The 19950-nt window shown below is 39.0% G+C and overlaps 1 protein-coding gene across 1 annotated transcript; it reads left to right on the forward strand.

The window, feature by feature from the left end:
- The first annotated feature begins 1257 nt into the window (after positions 1-1257).
- On the forward strand, positions 1258-11728 carry barx2 (BARX homeobox 2). Its single transcript, XM_037268033.1, has 4 exons — positions 1258-1686; positions 6179-6497; positions 8998-9082; positions 9862-11728. The coding sequence occupies exons 1-4, from the start codon at positions 1500-1502 to the stop codon at positions 10168-10170; spliced, it is 900 nt and encodes a 299-aa protein (XP_037123928.1). The 5' UTR covers positions 1258-1499; the 3' UTR covers positions 10171-11728.
- Positions 11729-19950: the final 8222 nt, after the last annotated feature.

Genomic DNA, 19950 nt, shown 5'->3' on the forward strand with positions numbered 1-19950 from the left:
TCCCACTTAAATTCCCCAACATTGCAATAATAAACATCACACACCCAACCTTCAACAACCAGCTTCCAATAAATTATGTTTGAATACCGTGATGAGTGTTCTTCCTGATAGCCAAATGTAGTGAAATTACTACCGGTATTTACGGGTCATAAAAATCTGGTGCACCGACACAATTCACAAGTCAAATTAAACTAAACTGTATCAAGCACAACACTTGTATCTTGTCAGAGGTCTTTTTTGTTTGTTTTGACAAACCGTGTTTTTTTTTTGTATGTGTTTATAGCTTTATTCCATAGTTCAATTGGACCTAGAGAACTGTTGCACTTGAATTAGACATTTACTGGCCACATCATTAGGTACAGCGGTACAATAGTCTCACAATATTCAATATAGAACCATTAAAAAAATCATGATAAGTACTTAAAATATTTATTGTCTTTTGTCATTATGTGTGCATGATTACATTGTGCAGCTGTCCCTAATGGAGTGACCACCAAGTCTGTATTATGACTGCAGTAGTTTTCTTTAGAGAACATATTATTTCATTTTACTTTTTACCTTTAAAATAAGTAACCCTGTCAAGTCAGGGCGTTATTTTTATTATCAGGATCAGAAACCCATTCAAACCGTGTAAATGTTAAGCTTCAGCTTTTAATTATATCTTTCCGTTGTATTAATTGTTAAAACACCAGTAAAATAATAATAATAATGGTTGTTTAAATAATTAGTGATGCTGTAGTGTATTTTCACAAAAATAATCGTGTACCGTATTTGATATGTTGACGTTTTTCCCTGTAGAAAAACGCAAAACTACCACAAGTTTACAAAAATAATTACGCTCATCATTGAGTCATACCCTACTTAATTAGAAGGGATAAAATGTTGGGAAAAATTTGTTTTTGGCAGTGTACAAACATCAACTTTAAACGTTTCCCCCTTAGTTGTTTTATTTTATAGCGGTGTCCAAAAACTCTGAGTACGGTCAAGACGTTTTTTTAAAAGAAAATCATAATTATCTTGTGCTGAGTTGCATATTACTTCAAATGACAAAATGTAAAATTAATTTCAGTATTGTATAATAAATAAAACGCAATCAAACAAAATGTGAATCGAGCCTACACTAAACTATTTAGGGAGCGTTCGGATGTGTTCAATTAAATTCTACAAATGAAAAAAAAAAAAAAAAAGGTACGATCGAAATGAATGGAGCTCGTCGTCCGCGATTGGTTTCAGTCGCGACAGTCCATCAGAGGAGGGCGGGTGTAGATCGAGGAAGCGTGAGAGAAAGAGAGAGGGAATAAGAGGCAAAGAGCTGTGGTGGTTTATATACAAGTGGATGAGAGTGAGCGCGTATCTCAGTCCGCTTCATCTCCAACGAATATTACCACAAAATGAGTGTAGCAATAGTCGTAGTGTAGCGAAGTGGTGTGACCTCTCCTCCTCCTCGCCTAAAAAGTCTTCTTGCAGTTATTTCGACCCTTTTCACTCAGGGAGCCAGCATGCACTGTCAAGCCGAGGTGAGGCTTTCATCCCCCGGTCAGCTGAAGGCTGCCAGGCGACGCTACAAGACCTTCATGATCGACGAGATCCTCTCCAAAGAGGCTTGTGATTATTTCGAGAAGTTTTCTCTCTACTCTGTGTGCCCGTCGCTCATCGTCCGACCGAAACCGCTTCACTCTTGCACGGGTAAGGAAAATGTTCATTTAACTCACCTGATTCATTCATAGAAAGTGTTGGTCGAATTGTGGGTTCAGCGCGCGGCCACTTTTACGCACCTTTATTACGCTCTATCGGCCTGTTTAATGCACAGTGTATTTTAATGTTACCCTCGCAAAAATTGATTCATAGAGAAGGTGACGTGTTTAATACAAATATTTGGCTGATAAAAGTTGTAAACCAGCTGCTATTAAACATGTTTCATCGCTGTGCCCACTAATAATTATTGCTTCTATTATATTTCGTCAATTAAACCCTATTTTATTCTACTTGTATACAACTTTTGGTCTCCAATGAAGCCACAAAATTAACTTTCATGTGGACTCACTTGGAGAGGTTATAGATCACGACTGTATATCGCTTTTGATTTGGGGCGTCTGATGATATGAGAAAGTTATGTTAAGTAATGATAGCTTATGGCATCTCACTAAAATTCAAAAATTAAAATGACTATTTAATGTTTTAATTAAGACTAACAAATATACATTAATTGAAATTATTCAACTTCAAATGATTTCTTAAAATGTGAAGAAGGGCAATAAAAACAGGAAGGGTCGTAGAATAGATTAGATAGATAGATAGATAGATAGATAGATAGATAGATAGATAGATAGAACAATTCATGAACGCGGGTCTTCCAAATACTGTAGCTTCCATGCAGTCAAAGTCTACTGCCTGCTCCACTAACCATTAAAGATAATTGCTCAAAGTCTGCAATAATAACTGGTGCAACTTGATGATGACAGTGGTGATGGGTGGGTGGGGGATACAAAAATAGGAGGGGTGATCCCCTCATCCTTGTGATATGGTGTATGCGGGAGGGCATTCATACTGGCACCATACGCTCCGATGGATACAGTAACCTGCTTTGGGGCACTGGACACAGTGCCCACTTATTTGGAGCTGCGGGGTGCGAGACACACTATATTCTTCAACATCTATTGCCTTTAGTGCTTGATATAGAAGCTGTCAGAGTGATGTGGGACTCAGCAGTGAAAGTTTTGCATTGAATAGTTGAGGGCTTGATGGGTGTCATGTCCACCTACTGCCAGCAGATGCCACTAAAGCTCACAAGTGTCAAAGAAGCCGACAGTTGCAAATGATAACCAATTGTTGCTTTTGGATTGCTTATCTGTTTCCCAGTCAGTTCTTCAGTGCGGTTTCTTCTTTTTAACATAAATGCTACATGGATTAGGCGATGCATTATAAAAAAATAAATAAAAAAAAACATCATGGAAGCATGCAATATTTTATAAGGGAGAGTTGGGGCAAGGCTTTTAGCTGAACATCCACTGTGGCCCAATTTCACTTGTCAGCATGGTGAAAAATCCTATCAAAACAAGAAAAGTGTGTTTGTGCATGCATTCACATGTGTGCACTGGCTTTTGTACAGGCTCAAAGTGAAATCCAAGCCAGCAAAAGAGTTTTCATCCCATCTTAAACCCTAAATCTGTGTCAGACAATAAAGGTTCCTATTAAGCATAATGCTGCCTTGTTAGACTTGATTACACCCATGTCAACACATACAGGCAAGTATGCATGCACGCACACACGCTCACACGTACACGCACACACACACACACACACACACGCACACACACACACACACACATGCATGCACTCGTGCCCACACGCACACATGCACTTTTCATTTAAAATTAACTTTGATCAGCGAACCACACAACCAACCTCAGTAAATAACTCAAGAGCTATTCATTCATCTGAGACACATTGTTTTGTGTTTCATCGTTGTTTAACGACAGTCTGCTTCCTCACTTAGGTTGAGGCTTTTCAAATAAAACATTAATTCAATCAAAGAGCAACTTTTTCTGAAACCGTATAGAACAATTCAATTAAGGCATTATGAGAAAAGTACTTGTAGTAGAGTAAAGGTTTTGTGGCATATCATCATATTTGTTTTTTAATGCCACAATTTTATGCATTTTAGAGAGCGTGACTTCTAGCGTCCATTAGAATAGTTTCCACAAAATATTTGAATTCAAGCAGAAGATTGCACAGAACAATGCCAAATAAATGATATTTTAGCAAATACTGTGCACCAAAAAACAAAAAAAAGAAACATAATAAGTATTGATGGCATACTGTGTACAGATCAAATATAAATCTTTTACACACAAGCCTGTTCTCACACGAATTTAATCAGTTTATAATTTGTTTTATAACCACCCCCCAAAAAACAACAAACTGTACGTATTTCTATTTTTTTAAAAGTTATTTTTTACGTACAGAATAAAAATAATATCCTGAATATTTATTTTATCCTTACCAAAATTATATTTCAAAAATTAAAAACTGTCATTTTCTTTGCACATGGTTTGATTACACAGAAATATAACTTTTTCTCACCACCAAAAAAAATCTATATTTTATTCTCTTGTTTTTCTTGACAAAAGTAAAAATCCCCCAAAACTTTGTTGATATGTGTTTTAAAATGCATTGCTTACATTGCGCAAAGTTGAAATGCTTTTTGACACGGTCCAACATGCATACACTTGCAGTTCAAGCGTACTGCTGGAAAATATTCAGGTCCGAGTGTAACAGACTTTTTGTTTGGATGTTTCTCTTCTAAATTCTTGAACATGAAGTTAACAAGAATGTACGTGTCCAATGCAGGAAATGTTGTTGATAGTATCTGTAATAAAAAAAACAAAAAACTTGAACGTCTTGATCTATTCTTAGCCGTAATGGTTACCGTAAGCATTTCTTACATAGCGACCTTGATTATCAAGCGTATCCGTTGCACGACTGCTCTTTGCAGTTCCTTAAACAGTTTATTTGTAGCCTATTGACAGGACGTGGCGCTTGTCAACAGTGTGTCAAATGCGAGCTCATGCTGTCAGTGGAAAGTCACCAGTGACGTTAACGTTCTCTTCTTTTAGGCCTTCTTTGTGTGCCTCCCCCTCAAACATCAAGCTGACAAGATGTCTTCTCTTTGTCCGCCCCCTCCTGAATAAAATCCCCCTTATGTCGTTCAACAGCCTCGGCAGCAATACGACTCATGTTTATTACTTGATATCGTAAGTGCCAGCGGAGGTGATTCATAGTTAGAAACACATTGTGATAAAATGTAAGTAGTAGCTGTCCACACAAATACAAAAAAAAAAGATCTTGTCTAGGCCTGTTGTAACAGCATGTTGGAGGATTAGTATGACCTCAGCACCTTAACATGATGTCATCATCAGCCGCAGGTACTGTCTCTGTTTATATGCTCGCGTCCGTGTCTGTATGTGTGTATGTGCAGGTCTGCCCGTGTGTGCATATATGGAGAATGCATGCTCTCCGTGACAACTTCTATTATCGTGTTTGCGGTCCGTTTCTTGTAATGTACATCTGGGCAGGTTATGCAGAAAGTAAGCATCTTTATAGGCCTTGCTAGACAAGGCATGCTCATTCTTCCTCTAAGTGGCCCATTTGTCAGCGGAACACTAATACATAAAAAGGCAGATTCGATGTCACGTTGCCGGTGCCTGTGCATTAGTGGATAAGTGGGGGATTTGTGTTCACCTGCCACAAATGTGTGTGTATGAGTGTATATAAGCTATCCGTTTATTCATTTTTGTCTTGGGCTTGTCATCACAAGGGCCACGGGTGGGCTGGAGCCTATATCGGCTCACTTTGGGGGTCCACCCTGGACTGGCCCATAGTGTCGACCTCATAACCTCTTGACTGCGAGGCAGACGTGTTAAAAACTCCTGCGCTGTGCTCTGTGTGTGAGGGTGTGTTTGTGCGTGTGTACATACATTTCATCTTGTCATCAATAACCCGATGCAGAAATGGACCGTCAGTATTACAAAGCCACAACGTTCCAGTTTGCTTGGAGGATGACTGTTACTCTGCTGTTCGTCAGGCCGTAAAGATGTTTCTGGCAGATACCGTTTGACATTGACTTTCATTGAACCGCCACATTCATTCAGTTAAACCTCTTGCTTGCCCTTTTCCCTTCCCTCCCACTGGCTCCAGACAAGTGTTACTTTTTATTGATTCTGGCGTCTTGCTGCTTTGTGTGAGCTGATAGCGGGCAAGTTTGACTGTGTGTGCACATGCATGACTGCATATAAAAGAAGAGTGAGAGATCACAGGAGAGAGGGGTAAAATGAGTTTATCAGATTCGCTTGTTTTTTTTCTTACAGCTCATTCAGTGTGGGTGTGTACATCATTCTGTCATATTTAACATCCTCTGCAAAATAATCATTCATGTGAAAGGTCGAGGGGAGCGGTGTAAAACACAAGACTGCGTCATCGGGGTCAGTGCCCTTTACAAGAGTGAGGTCAAGAGGAAAACACTTTTCATAGAAAATGCTGGGCAATTAATAATTGAGCAATTACGCGCGGTCGATAAGGAATAAGAGCTTCCTTAAAACTCACAGTGACCCTGGTTTATTAGTTGGTATATGTCACTTACATACTGTGCGTGTATGTGTGTGTGTGTATGATGTCTCAGGGTCGTCGTTGCGTGCCTACCCGCTCCTCTCGGTCATCACACGGCAGCCTCCAAACCACCTAGGCCACCACCTGCCACACACGCCACCATCCCCCGGTGGAGTGCCACCCCACCTTCCCCTGCTGTCACCGCAGCACGGCCGAGGCTCCGAGCCGTCGCCCAGCCAAACGCCTCTCAGTATCAGCAGCGACTCTGAGACAGAACGCAGCACACCCCGCCTGAAAAAGCCCCGTCGCAGCCGCACCATCTTCACTGAACTGCAGCTGATGGGCCTGGAGAAGAAGTTCCAGAAGCAGAAGTACTTGTCCACACCTGACAGGTTGGTTTAGTAAATAATAATAAGAGACTTCACTCTCTTTCACTCTCTCACTTCCACAGATGTCCCACCAAAAAGATAACGTGTGCTTGCATTAAGATTTTTTATTTATTTTTTTACTCCTAGATGATGTTTTCTTTCAAATGAATATTTCAGTAGGATTTACATGCAATGGTCATTTATTGTACCTTGGCAGGAAGCGAACACACCCAGTGTGTGACACTCTTTCCTCATGAATACAATCGAAGCCTCCTACTTGTTTACCCGGTGTCAATTTTAAACTTAACACTTTTGTGGAGCCCAGCATGGCCGTTTCCATTTACAAGCCGCCTGCTACGAAGTCAGGCAAGTGTACCACTGCACCATGAGTGCAGTTTGCTTACTTTCCAGAAATAAAGCTACGTTATACACTTTGCTCATGGTGCCAATCCAAACTGAGCATTTGTAGTTATGCAAAGGCATGACACATGTACAGGTGTAGCAAATGCTTTTACCAGTAATCATCAACATACAACAGACACAGCTTTAACAAAACAAAAGCAAACAAAAACATTCTACTCAACCTCATGCAGGAGCATTTTCATGGGCATACAAGCATCACTCAAGTGTGGTATTTTGATAATCAGAATACCTGGCATAGAGTACATTTCAAAAGTACAACACATACACATGCACACATTTTCACAAAGCCGCAAACGTAATTATCAAGCCGTGGTTAAGCTAATGTCGTATTTTTTTATTTGTCCCGTGGGGAATGTCTCGCGTAATGTGAATTTTGGCTGAGCCAGAGAATTACCTCAGCATTCTAGTTCAGACAAGAGTAATGTTTTCACCCCGGAGCTCTTTAATGGTAAAATAAAGAAGAAGAAGGGGGGGAAAAAAGAAACACGGCCGCATTCATGAAAACGGGGATAGTGGCCAACGCAAACAACTGTTAAAGTGAATTACTACAGATCTTTCAAACACCTGCAGGTGTATATAATAGACACGTAACTTTATACAACAAAATGACGTAAATCATGCCTTTTTTTTACCTGCAACTCCACGCTGTCTGACGGACAATATTTAGGTTTTGATGTAAAGTTGGAAAATATTTGACCATTTAATTGTTGGATGGATAGATAGGTCACGAAAACACCTTTATCTTCCTGCGTACATTCATGCTTGAACATTGATTTTGACATGTAGCTCTATTATAGTGTGTCTTATCATAATTGGGAAGAAATCCTAAAATGTAATATTAAATATCTCATTTTAACTTGGCCAGAGGTGTTGGAAAAGTCACCATGGCTCGTCTTAGATCACATCGCCAACGGCAAAACAACTCAGTGAGCAAAACCCCCTTTTGTGTACGCATGGCTGAGCCACAATTTTGTCTTGACAATAATATTGCATTCCAGCACTGATATGAAGATTAAAAAAGCACATCTTAATAAGACCATGAAAGGTCCAATACAGTATACTAAAACATTACAACAAAAAAAGTATATTTAAGCTTTACGTAGCCATATTGTACTGAATAAAGATCCGCATCCATCATTGTCGTTATTTTCCTCTTCATCATACCCACAAAAAAATAGCAAAACTTGGGAGTGAAGTTGATTCTTCTCAAATGTTTGAGATATGCATGCAGTGAAACATTACATGAATGGTCAGAGCTATGATGATGAAATCTCACAATTTAAAATGAGAATATTTTTGGGTTTCAATCTTACTCTCACCGATACTGTTTTACTCAGTGCTGAATAGGTATGACACAATGTTTCTTTTGTTTGAGCATCTACTTGAAACAGACACAGTTTTGTCTTCGAGTAATAATGATTTTATGCCGTCTTTCTGCCGTCATCGTCATTAGCATCATGGCAACAGCAATAATTATATTAGGTTACACCCAAGACTAAATGGTTAGTGACAGCCCCAAAGGAAGTAGTTAGTAAATAAATACACTCAAACTATTTCCGCAAAACAAAGGGCCTTTAGTAAGTGAGGTGTTTCATCTGAGTTATTTCTTGTTTTCTCTCAATTTGGACACAGTATAAAAGTACCACACACACTCACACACAACCGCACGCACGAAGGATAATTGTTCGGATTTCCTGTTTCCAAAAGACTTCGAGAAGAGTAGAACAAGAGAAAATCTCATTTTCAGATAAGCATTTCTCCCCTTCTTGAATGAAAGGCTATCAGATTACACGCCAGCCAGTAGCCTTGTTAGTCATGGACCAAACACATGTGGTGGATGCATTCACTATTTCTCCAAGCAGCCACTTACCACATTACTGATCTGGTTGCAGATGTTTCAAACACTGCAGATGTAAGACGTTTCTCACTTGGCAGCTTTGATGCAAGATTCAAAGTCAGTGTGTTTCAAAGCAATTGCACTACTGAGTGTGTCAATAAAATCGTTGCAGTCACTTCATTAGGTACTCTAACTGTCATTCAAAACAGGGCATTACTCTATTTGTTTTAAGACAGCAATTGTGATCATTTAATTTTCTTTCAGGTTAGACTTGGCACAGTCTCTTGGTCTCACACAGCTTCAGGTGAAGACATGGTACCAAAACAGGCGTATGAAGTGGAAGAAGATGGTAAGTGTATATTAATTAATTTGCTTCTACTGTCTAATTTTGCCATTGGAAATAATGTACTGGTAAATAAAACTGTGAGCATTGTAAAACATATGTGGTTAAATTTTTAAAGCAACATTTAACTGCTGTAAGTTAACTTGAACAGAAACAATCTGGATACTTCTGCGTGCACCAAAAAAAAAAAAGATCAACCCGGTCCAGTTCAATTTACAATTCAATGGTTGTTGTCATTCTCCCCTTTGATTCATGTGGCATAGAAAATATGAAGAAGCAAAATGTACTCAGACTTTATCAAAAAAAAATTTTTTGTATTGTTACTAAAGAGATAAATAATAATGTAAATTAAATATTTAAAAAAGAATATTAGTGCCATATTTATAGCGTATCTTCAAAGGCATATCTTTAATACATTTTGGTTAATTTTCCAAATTGTACAAGCTTTTGGGCATTTGACTTTAGAGATTCCACTATGTCTTCCTTGTTTTTAATGTGTTAAGTGGACAGATTGAGGTAATCAAGACGCACTTGTGGGGGCATGGTCGAAGGAGAACGTGATGTGTGAGTGATCATGGTAAGGACAAAAGTGAGCAAACACATTGTCAAAAAGGGTCGGGTCAATAAGTGAGATTGTTGACTCCAAAGATAAATGGGTGCAAAAAGGCTATCCAGCAGTCATATGTCTTCTCTTAACGACTATATACCTCTAGCATTCACCGCCTTTGACGACTGAGGCCATTCATTACAAGAACAGCCCACAGAGATGATGTGTGTATTTGTAGGTGCTCAAAGGAGGTCAGGAGGCACCAACCAAGCCTAAAGGCAGACCCAAGAAGAACTCAATTCCCACTACTGAGGAAATAGAAGCTGAGGAGCGGCGGATGAAGCAGGAGGAAGAGGAGAAGCTGAGAAAGACAGAAGGAAATGACACGCCGGCTCACGAGGAAGAAAAGGCGCCTCAGCTGGATCCCGAAGTGTGTAGCTCTGTGCCAAACGCCGCTCCGCAAAGTCAGAATGCAGCGAGGGTGACGGAGGGCGATGATCGGGCAATGCCTCTCCTAATACCCTCAGAGACTCATGCAGAGAGCTAAGCAACACGAACACAACCAAAGACTCATACCCGCCTCAAAGCCTGCAAACAAATTGTGCCTCAGGGTCACTGTAGACAAAGGTGTTGTGCTGTCAGAGGAGCTACACAAATGTCCGGGAGTGAAAATACATTCATTAAATATAAACAACACTTTTTCCCCTTCATGATAAAAAAGAACACGTTTTATTCCTTTGTATTTGACCTAATTCCGTTTAGTCTTTATTCATACGGCGCATTTCACAACAGCTGCCGCTGTAACAAAGCGCTTTACGTATAACACAATGATATAACCACAAAGACAGTGAAAACAGTAAATTAAAACTCAAATATGGTGGTGATCCTTCAATTGATGGAGCGTGGGAGTAAAAACAAAAGTGTATATAATGTATTCTTGCTGAGTGTAAATCCCTATTTGCAGTTCATGTACTTAGTGGAAGAATTCTGTCGACGGCTGAACAGATTGAAATATTAACCTAAAATGTAGCAACTGCAGCACAACATGAGTTATGCATTTGTCTGATTTATTGTGCTCCTTTGAGACAGCTTCTGCCCAGTCTAAATTGACCTTTAGGCTCGGAAGGTGAAGTCGATGTAAAAGTACATCTGTTTCTTTTCTCAATTGCAATTGTACAAAGTAATTCATGGTACTATCCCAAATAGGCCTTAACTAGTCCCAAGTGATATCTATGACAGAATGAATTGATTTATGTCGCCAAGCTGCCTCATGTGATACATGTGCCAAAATGTTAGGATCTGCCTTACTGTGCTGTAACTAAACTATGTAGCATTATTTCTCAGCAAAAAAAAAAAAAATCAGAACTGCTCCAGTGCCTTGTTGGTTTCAGAGGGAAGCAAATATATTTTAGTTACTTTCAAACGTGTCATTTGAGTTCTTCTTGGAAGATTTACAGTACATATTTGTTAAACATTATACCTGCAAATACTGTAGAAATGTGTAAATTATAAGATATATGGTCCTTTTTATATCTATATATACAACAGTATTTTTAACTGCTGTTTGAAATTTGGATTATTAAAATAGTTTCTATGTCTAGTGTTGCAGCCGCCCGGGATCTTTTGCTTCTCTTGCGGTGTCACGATGGCTCCTCTTTCTGCCTCAAAAGCCATTAGGAACTTTTAAGCTGTCAGAGATTCTCCAAAGAAATAAATCACAGCCTCTTTGCCAAAGATTCATTGCAACATTTAAAGTGTCAGACGTTTTCAGCCTGCAGGCTTTTGCTATCTTGAACTGTCTGCAACTGACTATGCTTCAAATGTTTTTGCTGCCTTGCAAGCATTTTTGTAGCTTGATCATGAATCCAACACGTCTTTTGAATTGTTTCATATGAAAAATGCAGTATTTTTCTGATGTAAATAATACTGATTTGCTGAGCTCAGTTTTACTTCTTTCAGGTTTGTGTGTTTATAGATTTAAATACACGTATTGGAAACCAATGAAAGTTTCTTTACTATTATTGTGGCTGCTTTGAGTTTTCATAGATTGAGTTCTGTTTTTACATTTAAACCTCATGAATACTATTAAAGCAACACCAGGGATTCATTGTTTGTATCAAATTTTTGTTTGGCTGAATGCTTTATGACTGTGTTTTACGCGGTTGTTGAGGTTATTATGGTAAAAATGTGGACCCAAGTGCAGGAAAGAAAGATATGGGGTATTTATTTCCGCAAGCAAAAATAGCTGGGGTAAACAAGGCATGTGGATAAAGAAAAAAATAATAAAAATCCAAAAACCTTGACACAAACTAGCAAACCAAAACTGGCAATGGAATCACAAATGGGAACATGGCAAGTCTTCTAACATAAGCAAGAGCAATGAGACAACATAGACTGAATGAAACCAGTGAGCTAAATACAAACAAACTGACGAAACAAGGAAAACCTGCGTAAGATACTGGGCTGACAAGAACAGGAGGATGCAAAAACCAAAACAGACTGCATATAATTGAACTTGGGACAAACATGATGAAACTAAAAACTATCAAAACCATCATCTTTGGTACAACAGACAGAATGGCCTGTAGTGCACCTATGGGCTCCACTCTGACCCCATGCAAAGCAAAGAATGCTAAGTGTAATTTTAGTGCGAAACACCGGACATGGATGATTTCTAAAGCAAACAATGAGGGTTGGTACTGAGTGATGTGTGCTGCACTTTAACGCCTTGTGTAAACACTCTCAACGTGCGTCCTATACCTGTGCATTTCAACAATGGAGGCACTTACACAAATCGGAAGTATGATTCAACATTTCACCGTAAATCCTTTGAGCACCTAATGAAATCACACTCAAGGTGGTGGTGGGGGGGTAACAAAAACTTGAGTCGTCTCATGCTGCCATATTAGCCAGCAGATATTCTTGGGATATTTCCCCAGCCACGTCTCCACAAGGCACCCACCAAAGCCTCTTGGGTTTAAGCAAACAGACAAGAACTGCATTTGGGTATCTCGTGTGTTCATGTTTTTTGCATTCTTTCATTTGGAACCGGGCCATGACTGATTCTGTTTCACAAACAAAAGCAAATTCAAAAACAACTTGTTTATTTCACCTATTGTAGCCAAGCTGACTCAAAGTTTGCTGCAAAATGTTCATTTCAAGACAGCGTTACAGTAATACAATAAATTAAGTTACCTGGATTTTGTCAAAGAGTGATGGGGCATTCTCTTTGCAAGCATGTTTTTTAAATACTTCCTCTACCAAGATCTGTGACAACTGCAGGCGACAACTGCAAACATTTCCGTCTCACATTTCCTTAAATGGCAAAGGTCTGCGCTGGCAAGGTTTCAAGGTTGTGCACTTTGCAGGTCTCTGCAGGAGGCCCTCCTGGCTAATTGTTGTACAGGGAGGTAAGAACAACTTCCTGAAAGAGCCCTGCAGTGTCACACTGGCGGCCTAATTGGAGAACCTCTTATTTTGTCAGTGGTCCAAGTTCACCCGCAGGTCACCGGAGTGGAGTGGTGTCAAGCCAGGGCCTCGACCCTCCCCAATACCGACCCACCCACTAAGACATCCATCGCACACCTTCACCTGTCAACTTAGTTCAGGCAATTAGTCCTGATTTGACACACTAAGTGGGCGTAGCACGCTTGTTCTTGACAGAGGAAGTTGTTTCTAAATGTTGACACTGGAAGTAACAGCAGGGCTTAACTACGTAAATACAGGTGGGTAGTTTCTATGGCGTGCACAAAATGGCCCATTGTCTTTCTTTTTGACAATGTAGCAGTCATCAGGCATGGGCACTGCTTCGTCTCATGTTATGCATGTACAGGACTTGTGAGTGGTGATGTTGGCTGTTACATGTTGAGCATTCTCTCTTCACTAGTTTGGAATCATTTGTGGCTATGATAACTTCATCCAAATTAACTGTTTGGATGGGGTGAATGAGGTGATAAATCTACTCAAATTATATCGCACTTGTCCTTTGGGTTAAATAGAGATCATTTTGTTCTGCCGGTTGTCACAGCAATACAGCAATTATACTCTCCTCTTTTACATTCCAGCTGTCTATAGCTGACGGAAAGAAATGTGACCCCAAAATTACTTTTTGTATCATATTGCTTTTCAGTTTCACTCATGTTGCATGCCACTTGCACTGCAGTGGTTTGAAACAAAGACTAAATATCTTCTGCTCATTAAGACTTGTATGTTCTTGGTGTGCTTTTTCTTTAGGTACTCTGGCTTCCTCCCACATTCCAAAAACATAAATGTGAAAATAGTCCAAATTGTGTGAATGGGAGTGTGTTTGTTTACACATTGCGATTGGCTGGTGACCAGTCTTGTCAGTCCTTGGTGTACCCTGCGTTTCTCCCAAAATCAGATGTGATAGGCTTCAGGCTCATCCGTGCTCATGTCATTAGGACAGGTGCTGAAGAAAAAGGATGGGCGGATATTATGATACCAAGCCCCTGGATTTCATTCCAGAGGGCTTCACTTGCATTGTCAGTAGTCACGATTCAGAGGAGCATGTCTTTCAACTATTTTCCATTTCTTTTGAACTTCTGGTTTCCAAGCCTGTGCCCTTGATGAGTGACATGTCACCTTTGCCATGGTTAAAAGTGGATGAAGTTTTGGGCTATAGCGGGAAATAATATTGCGATGTCTGGCAGTATCAATATTTTGGCTATCTAGCAATATTTTTTAAATAATTTTAAATTATTGTTAAGCAAACTTTGTTATTCATTTTTTTATCATTTCAGCACTCACAGTTTGAGGTATTTTAAAGAGACATGACTCATTCTTCTTGACTCTTAAAAAGATTAAGTAGCTAAACCACTCTTTCAGCATTTGGGTCTTGACCCTGCAGCAAAACTGAAGTTGTCTCATATGTCATTTGGAAGGTGTGGCAAAGATTTTCTAAATGGTTTGACTTTTTTCTGTTTTTTTAGATTCAAGATCTACCCTGAACATATCACTCTCGATTCAGCAGAATAAACGAAGGCTGTTAAGGTATTAAAGCACAATTACAATCTGACACAAGCTATTTAAATAGTAGAATAAATGGAGCTTCAGATCAATAAAAAGTCTGAAGATAATTTTACAGATAGCATATAGATTGAGCTTCTCTAAAGCTAAGTCAAACATTTAAAAAAAAAAAAATTCACTAATGAAAAATTTAAGCTGCCAATCCCTGCCTTACAGACAAGCAATAGCAACTGACTACAAACAAGCAAGCATTTACTTTGTGTGACTGTGCCTCTGAAATTATTGCATTTCCTTTAAATTCAAATATGTCAAGCATGTTCCACTTATAGCGAGGCAGGAAGTGTCATTGTTAACATGTCTCATTGGGATTATTGCCTTAATTGCCAACCAGCTGGGCCTCAAGCAGACACAAGACTGTGCCTTGTAAGTATATCACTATTGGATGCCGAGGGCCATGACATGAACTATTGCTTTTTGACAAGCTGACACGAGAACAGACTCTGCATTATATGAATCAATCACACGTATAAAAAATGACTCAGTCCCTTGAGGGAAGTGACAGTGTGATCAGAGAAGCAATAACACATTCAACAAAAGCTTTGATAAAGTTTTGATGGAAGACTGTAGGATTGCCATGAGGTGGCTTTCGTGAAATTTGTGCAAGCTGGCCACATCAGGCAAATATATTGTGTTCCACTCTGGTCTTGGAGGTGGCAGTAAAATTGTTTAAAATGAGAGCCAGCGGCCGCACACAGGGGCACAGTTCTGCTGCTGGATTTAGTCTGTTAATGACTTACTGTAATACAACCAGAGTGCCACACCAAATAGTGGGATTTTTTATTTTATTCACGTTTTGTAGTGCTCGTCAAGCTGCACCTTCATCTAGACTTGCACTGAAATCTTTAGCTTTCATCTAAAGTTAAGGAACAAACAAGCAGCAAGTGAGACAATTTAGTAATATGAATATGCAGCAGCATGCTGGTTAAGTGGATAGCACGTCAAAGCTTCAGTTCTGATTTCCGATTTTGAATCTTGGCTCCAGCCTTCCTGGGGTTTGCATATTCTCCCTGCGCTCGGTAGCTTTTCTTCTGCATTCCAAAAAAAAAAAAAAGTCGAGGCAAATCCAAATGCTTGTCCTCTGATTGACTCATGGTGACCAGAATAATATTTAGGTATAAACGCATACCTTTTGTGATTAAATTACTTTTCAGTGTGTCCCCGCTGATGTACTGCAGGGATGTTCTGCTTAATGTATTTAGAAGCTCATAGTAGAACTGCCCGCCTCTGTGTCTGATAAAGATGACACTGCTCCCACCTCCAGGCCCTCCTGCTTGTAAACCAATCAGTGGGTGTATGTGTATATACAGAACATAAGAATGACTGTGTCTTTATGTTTGTTTTTGCTGCGGGGTTTGCGAAGGAAGTCAATGATTGCTGGTTCAGCGATGTATAGTAGCCACCTTTTGAGGAGATGGTGGTAATAAACCTGTCAATTTTATGCTGGTGACATACATGCAAAAGAAATATCACAGTTAACTCATCTGTCATGAAAAGAGTCATTCTGTTTTACCTCTTATACAATTTACACTTCTTTTTTTTTTTTACTATACTGAGTAAAAATGGTGCTGAATTTCATTATTTTAATTTTGTTATGTCGTTGCACGAAATAAGATAATCTAGATCCAGATACATTTTAAAGGTAGATTACTTCTCTATTTAAAATTGTTTTTGGATACAGGTTTTATCTTGTGCTAGGAAATTCAACATACTGATGTTATTTCATGTATTTTATACTTCAACTCAAAAAGTGCTTGTTTGATCTGATTGGCCCTTAATGCATGGGATGTAAAAATGTCATGTTGAGCCGTCAGAGAGGAGACTACCATCAGTAGCTCGCTACGAATATGATCCGACTCTATAGTCACGCACAGTACAGTAGCGGTAGTCGACGTCAATACAAAATACTGCAAAGGGGGCCAGCTGTTTGTCTTTTCCTGCTGTGTCTGACATTTTCATGTGGGACCTCATTCATCACTTTGAATGTAAAACTTTATGGTCAATGCTTAAATCTGCTGTAAGCCTTTTGCTGACAACACATTGTACGAGATCATTGCTGAACTCTCTTTGACTCTCAAAGGTCGGAAATTCACACTGTGTTCACACAAAATAGACCATTTGATAATTTTAGTGTTAATCTTCACTGAAAAATGGTGTGTTGAATTTACTCGGTTTTATTTTGTCAAGTGGGGGCAAACGTGATCTGAAATAAAAAATTAAGTAGATGTAGTCACCTTAAAAATGTATTTGGATCCAGATGATTGTATTTCGTGCAACCACTTGACGAAATAAAATTGAGGAAATTTAACAGAATTTGTTTTGTCTTCATGTAGCACTGAGATACACAATTTGGTCTTTTTATTTATGATTTTAAATATTTGACGGGTTTGGCTATATAATGCACACCAGGAATGGATTTTTCAAGCAGTAGACATGTCAAAGTGACAAGTGGGTTTGGTTGGAGAGGGCTCGGGTCGGAGTGCATAATGCCAGCTGTGTAATGTGGGATCAAGCAAGTGGCCGAATGACTGAGCAATTGCGTATTTGTTGAAAGCTTGTTTCATAGGTCGTGTTCAAATGAACTAAATCAAGTGAACCAAGGAAACATTTGTGATTTGTGTGCGTGTGCATGTTTTTCTTTTTTCTCTTGACTTTCGTCGACGGAAAATCATATTGCAGTCACATTTTTGACACAAACTTTGCGCTAAGATGATTTCCTGTGCTGACAGAAAGGACTTCCCTTGTTGCCATCACTTGCATCTTTTGAGTGTGTGTGTGTGTGTGTGTGTGTGTGTGTGTGTACGTGTGTGTGTGTATAAAGGCTTAACGTCACTTAAAGTGTGATGGCTTGAGCCAGCGGGCAGGTAATGATCTCAGTCGTGCTATTTTTTCCTTCTTCAAATATTTCCACTGTGGAAGAAAAAATATGTCTTATTTGGTGATTGGCACACTCAGATGTGCTTTTATTTTCTCAACATGTTTAGTTAGTTCTCCTGTGTCAACTGCACTGACAGCAGAACATGTCAAGGATGCTGTGAAGGGTCTGCAATTTAAATACTGTATTTTTTGTGTTTGACTCCTGTCAGGGTGCAGTCAGGGGTCAGGAAGCTGTGCCTATTTTGCGAGCCATATTTTTATGAATGAAAAAAAGTAAAAGAAGAAAATATATATTCTTCTGCAACACTATCATAAAAAAACACGTGTTTTCCGACATGTACTAAATAAAGCAACTGTTAATGACCAATCCAGTTCAAGACAGGATGAGTCAATGCTGAGTTATTCAGAGTTACCACTTGTTACATATGAATTTCATTCATAATAACTGTAAACTATGCAAGTCACATCTGATGCAACCATCATTGTTTTGCAGAATTATTAAGATTACCCATGCTTGTGGTATTCTAATAGGGGCAATTAAAAATAACCATGCAGAAAGTTCATTATGTATGTTCAGAGTCAGAGGACACTGCAGAAATAGTAATAAATATATACTGATGATAATGATTGCAATGTTAAAATAAATGCTCACTGCCACAGAATACTGCTTATATGTGTATTTTAGTCAGAAATATTCTTAAAAATAAAAATAAACACCATGCCTGGAGTATTTTCTCTCAACCTTTTAAATGAAAATAGACACCATGAATTCTGCAGCAAAGCTGAACAAATACAATACAAATATAATATAATCTATATGCAGCATTAATCATGTTTACAAAGTAACTAACAAACTTCCCAACAAATATTTACTGATAAAAATACGTTATACTAATACGTATATATAAATGTTTACATTCCCTCATCTTTCTGTCTTGCCCTTCCACTCTTTTTTTTTTTTTTTTCTTCTGCTGCAAACAAAACCGTCTTTTTACTTGAAGACGCGCTTGAGTGAGTCAGTCACTCTTAACTTGCTGTCATGGGCCATCAAAATGATCGCTTCCATGCACAAATGAGACCTGCAAGGCCTGCCAAAGGTTCATCCCCTTCTCTACCTGTTGTGACGCTGGTTGCTATAAACATTTGAGCAATTTGAAATGAGTATGCAATACTGTAATGTTTCTTTCAAGATGTTATCTGCACTCTGCTGGCTCTGTGCCATGCACTAGAGGCTGTGTGCACAGGTTGAAACGCATTCATGTAGTCACTCACAAGCTCACATTCATGAGCTCTTAGTGTGTGTGTATGTGGACGCGCGCGTCTGTGTGTGTTTGACTGTGAATGAGGAGGGGATGTAACAAGGATGAGAAGGTGGGATGTTCTGGGCCCTGACATGACGAGCTCTATTTGCCCCGAGCACTGCACGCGCAAACAACATTGCAAGCTGGTGAAGCAAAAGGAAAAGGCTCTGAGCCATGGCTGGAATATAGATAATTTCATAAGCACTTAAAGCCGATGAAATACAGGGCAAGGCAGATGGACGAGACATATAATGGCACATTTACGCTTCAGAATGTGTGTATGCGTATGTGTTAACTGACAGAAAGACATTCTGTCACAGTGTCAACAGCTGGCAAATGGAAGGGGCGAGTGAAAGACATTCATTCTTTGACAACATACTGTATATCACTCTGTGTAACAACCCTACTATTAAGGCTGTTTTACCTATTCTAGACTGAATGCCTTCTCATTAAACTGCTTCACACTTTCACAGACAGTAGGGAAATCGAGAAATTATTGTTTTTTTATTGACAATTAATGCATTAACAATGTGACATGTAGGTAGATAAGACGTGGTCAATTTAAGTCCATACAGTCAGGTTGAGCACCATAGGAAATGATGGAAATTCTTATGACAAGCGGCGCATTTGTGCAATTTAATTTTTCAAGTGTAAAAGTAAGTTAGCTATAACTTAGCAAGCAAGTGACAATTCATATAGTAAAGCTGGAGCAAGGAAGTGGTCTCATGTATCATGTCCCTTTTCTCAACATACATTGCACAAGTAGCACCTTCTGTTTTAAAAATAAAAAAAGCTACTAATCAAATTAAAAGCATAACAATCCTTACCGAACAGCTCGCATTTCTCAAGAGACTGTAAATTCCTCTTACCTGTAAAAAAATAAATGTATCGTGTATGCATATTAAAGTAATTTAAGAAGACTTTTGGTTAATTTGTTGTTATTTAGTATCTACTTTGAAAGTGCTGTGCTTCAGACTGAATGCGAGTAACTGACTCACTGTTTATCCATCCTCGATTCCATGACTCAAACTTGTCTCAGAACAGTACAAGCACCTTCTGGATATAACCACCTGTTTACAGATTTATTGCTTAAAAATTGTCCCTTG

The sequence above is a fragment of the Syngnathus acus genome, chromosome 13 (assembly GCF_901709675.1).
Source record: "Syngnathus acus chromosome 13, fSynAcu1.2, whole genome shotgun sequence".
Taxonomy (NCBI): domain Eukaryota; kingdom Metazoa; phylum Chordata; class Actinopteri; order Syngnathiformes; family Syngnathidae; genus Syngnathus; species Syngnathus acus.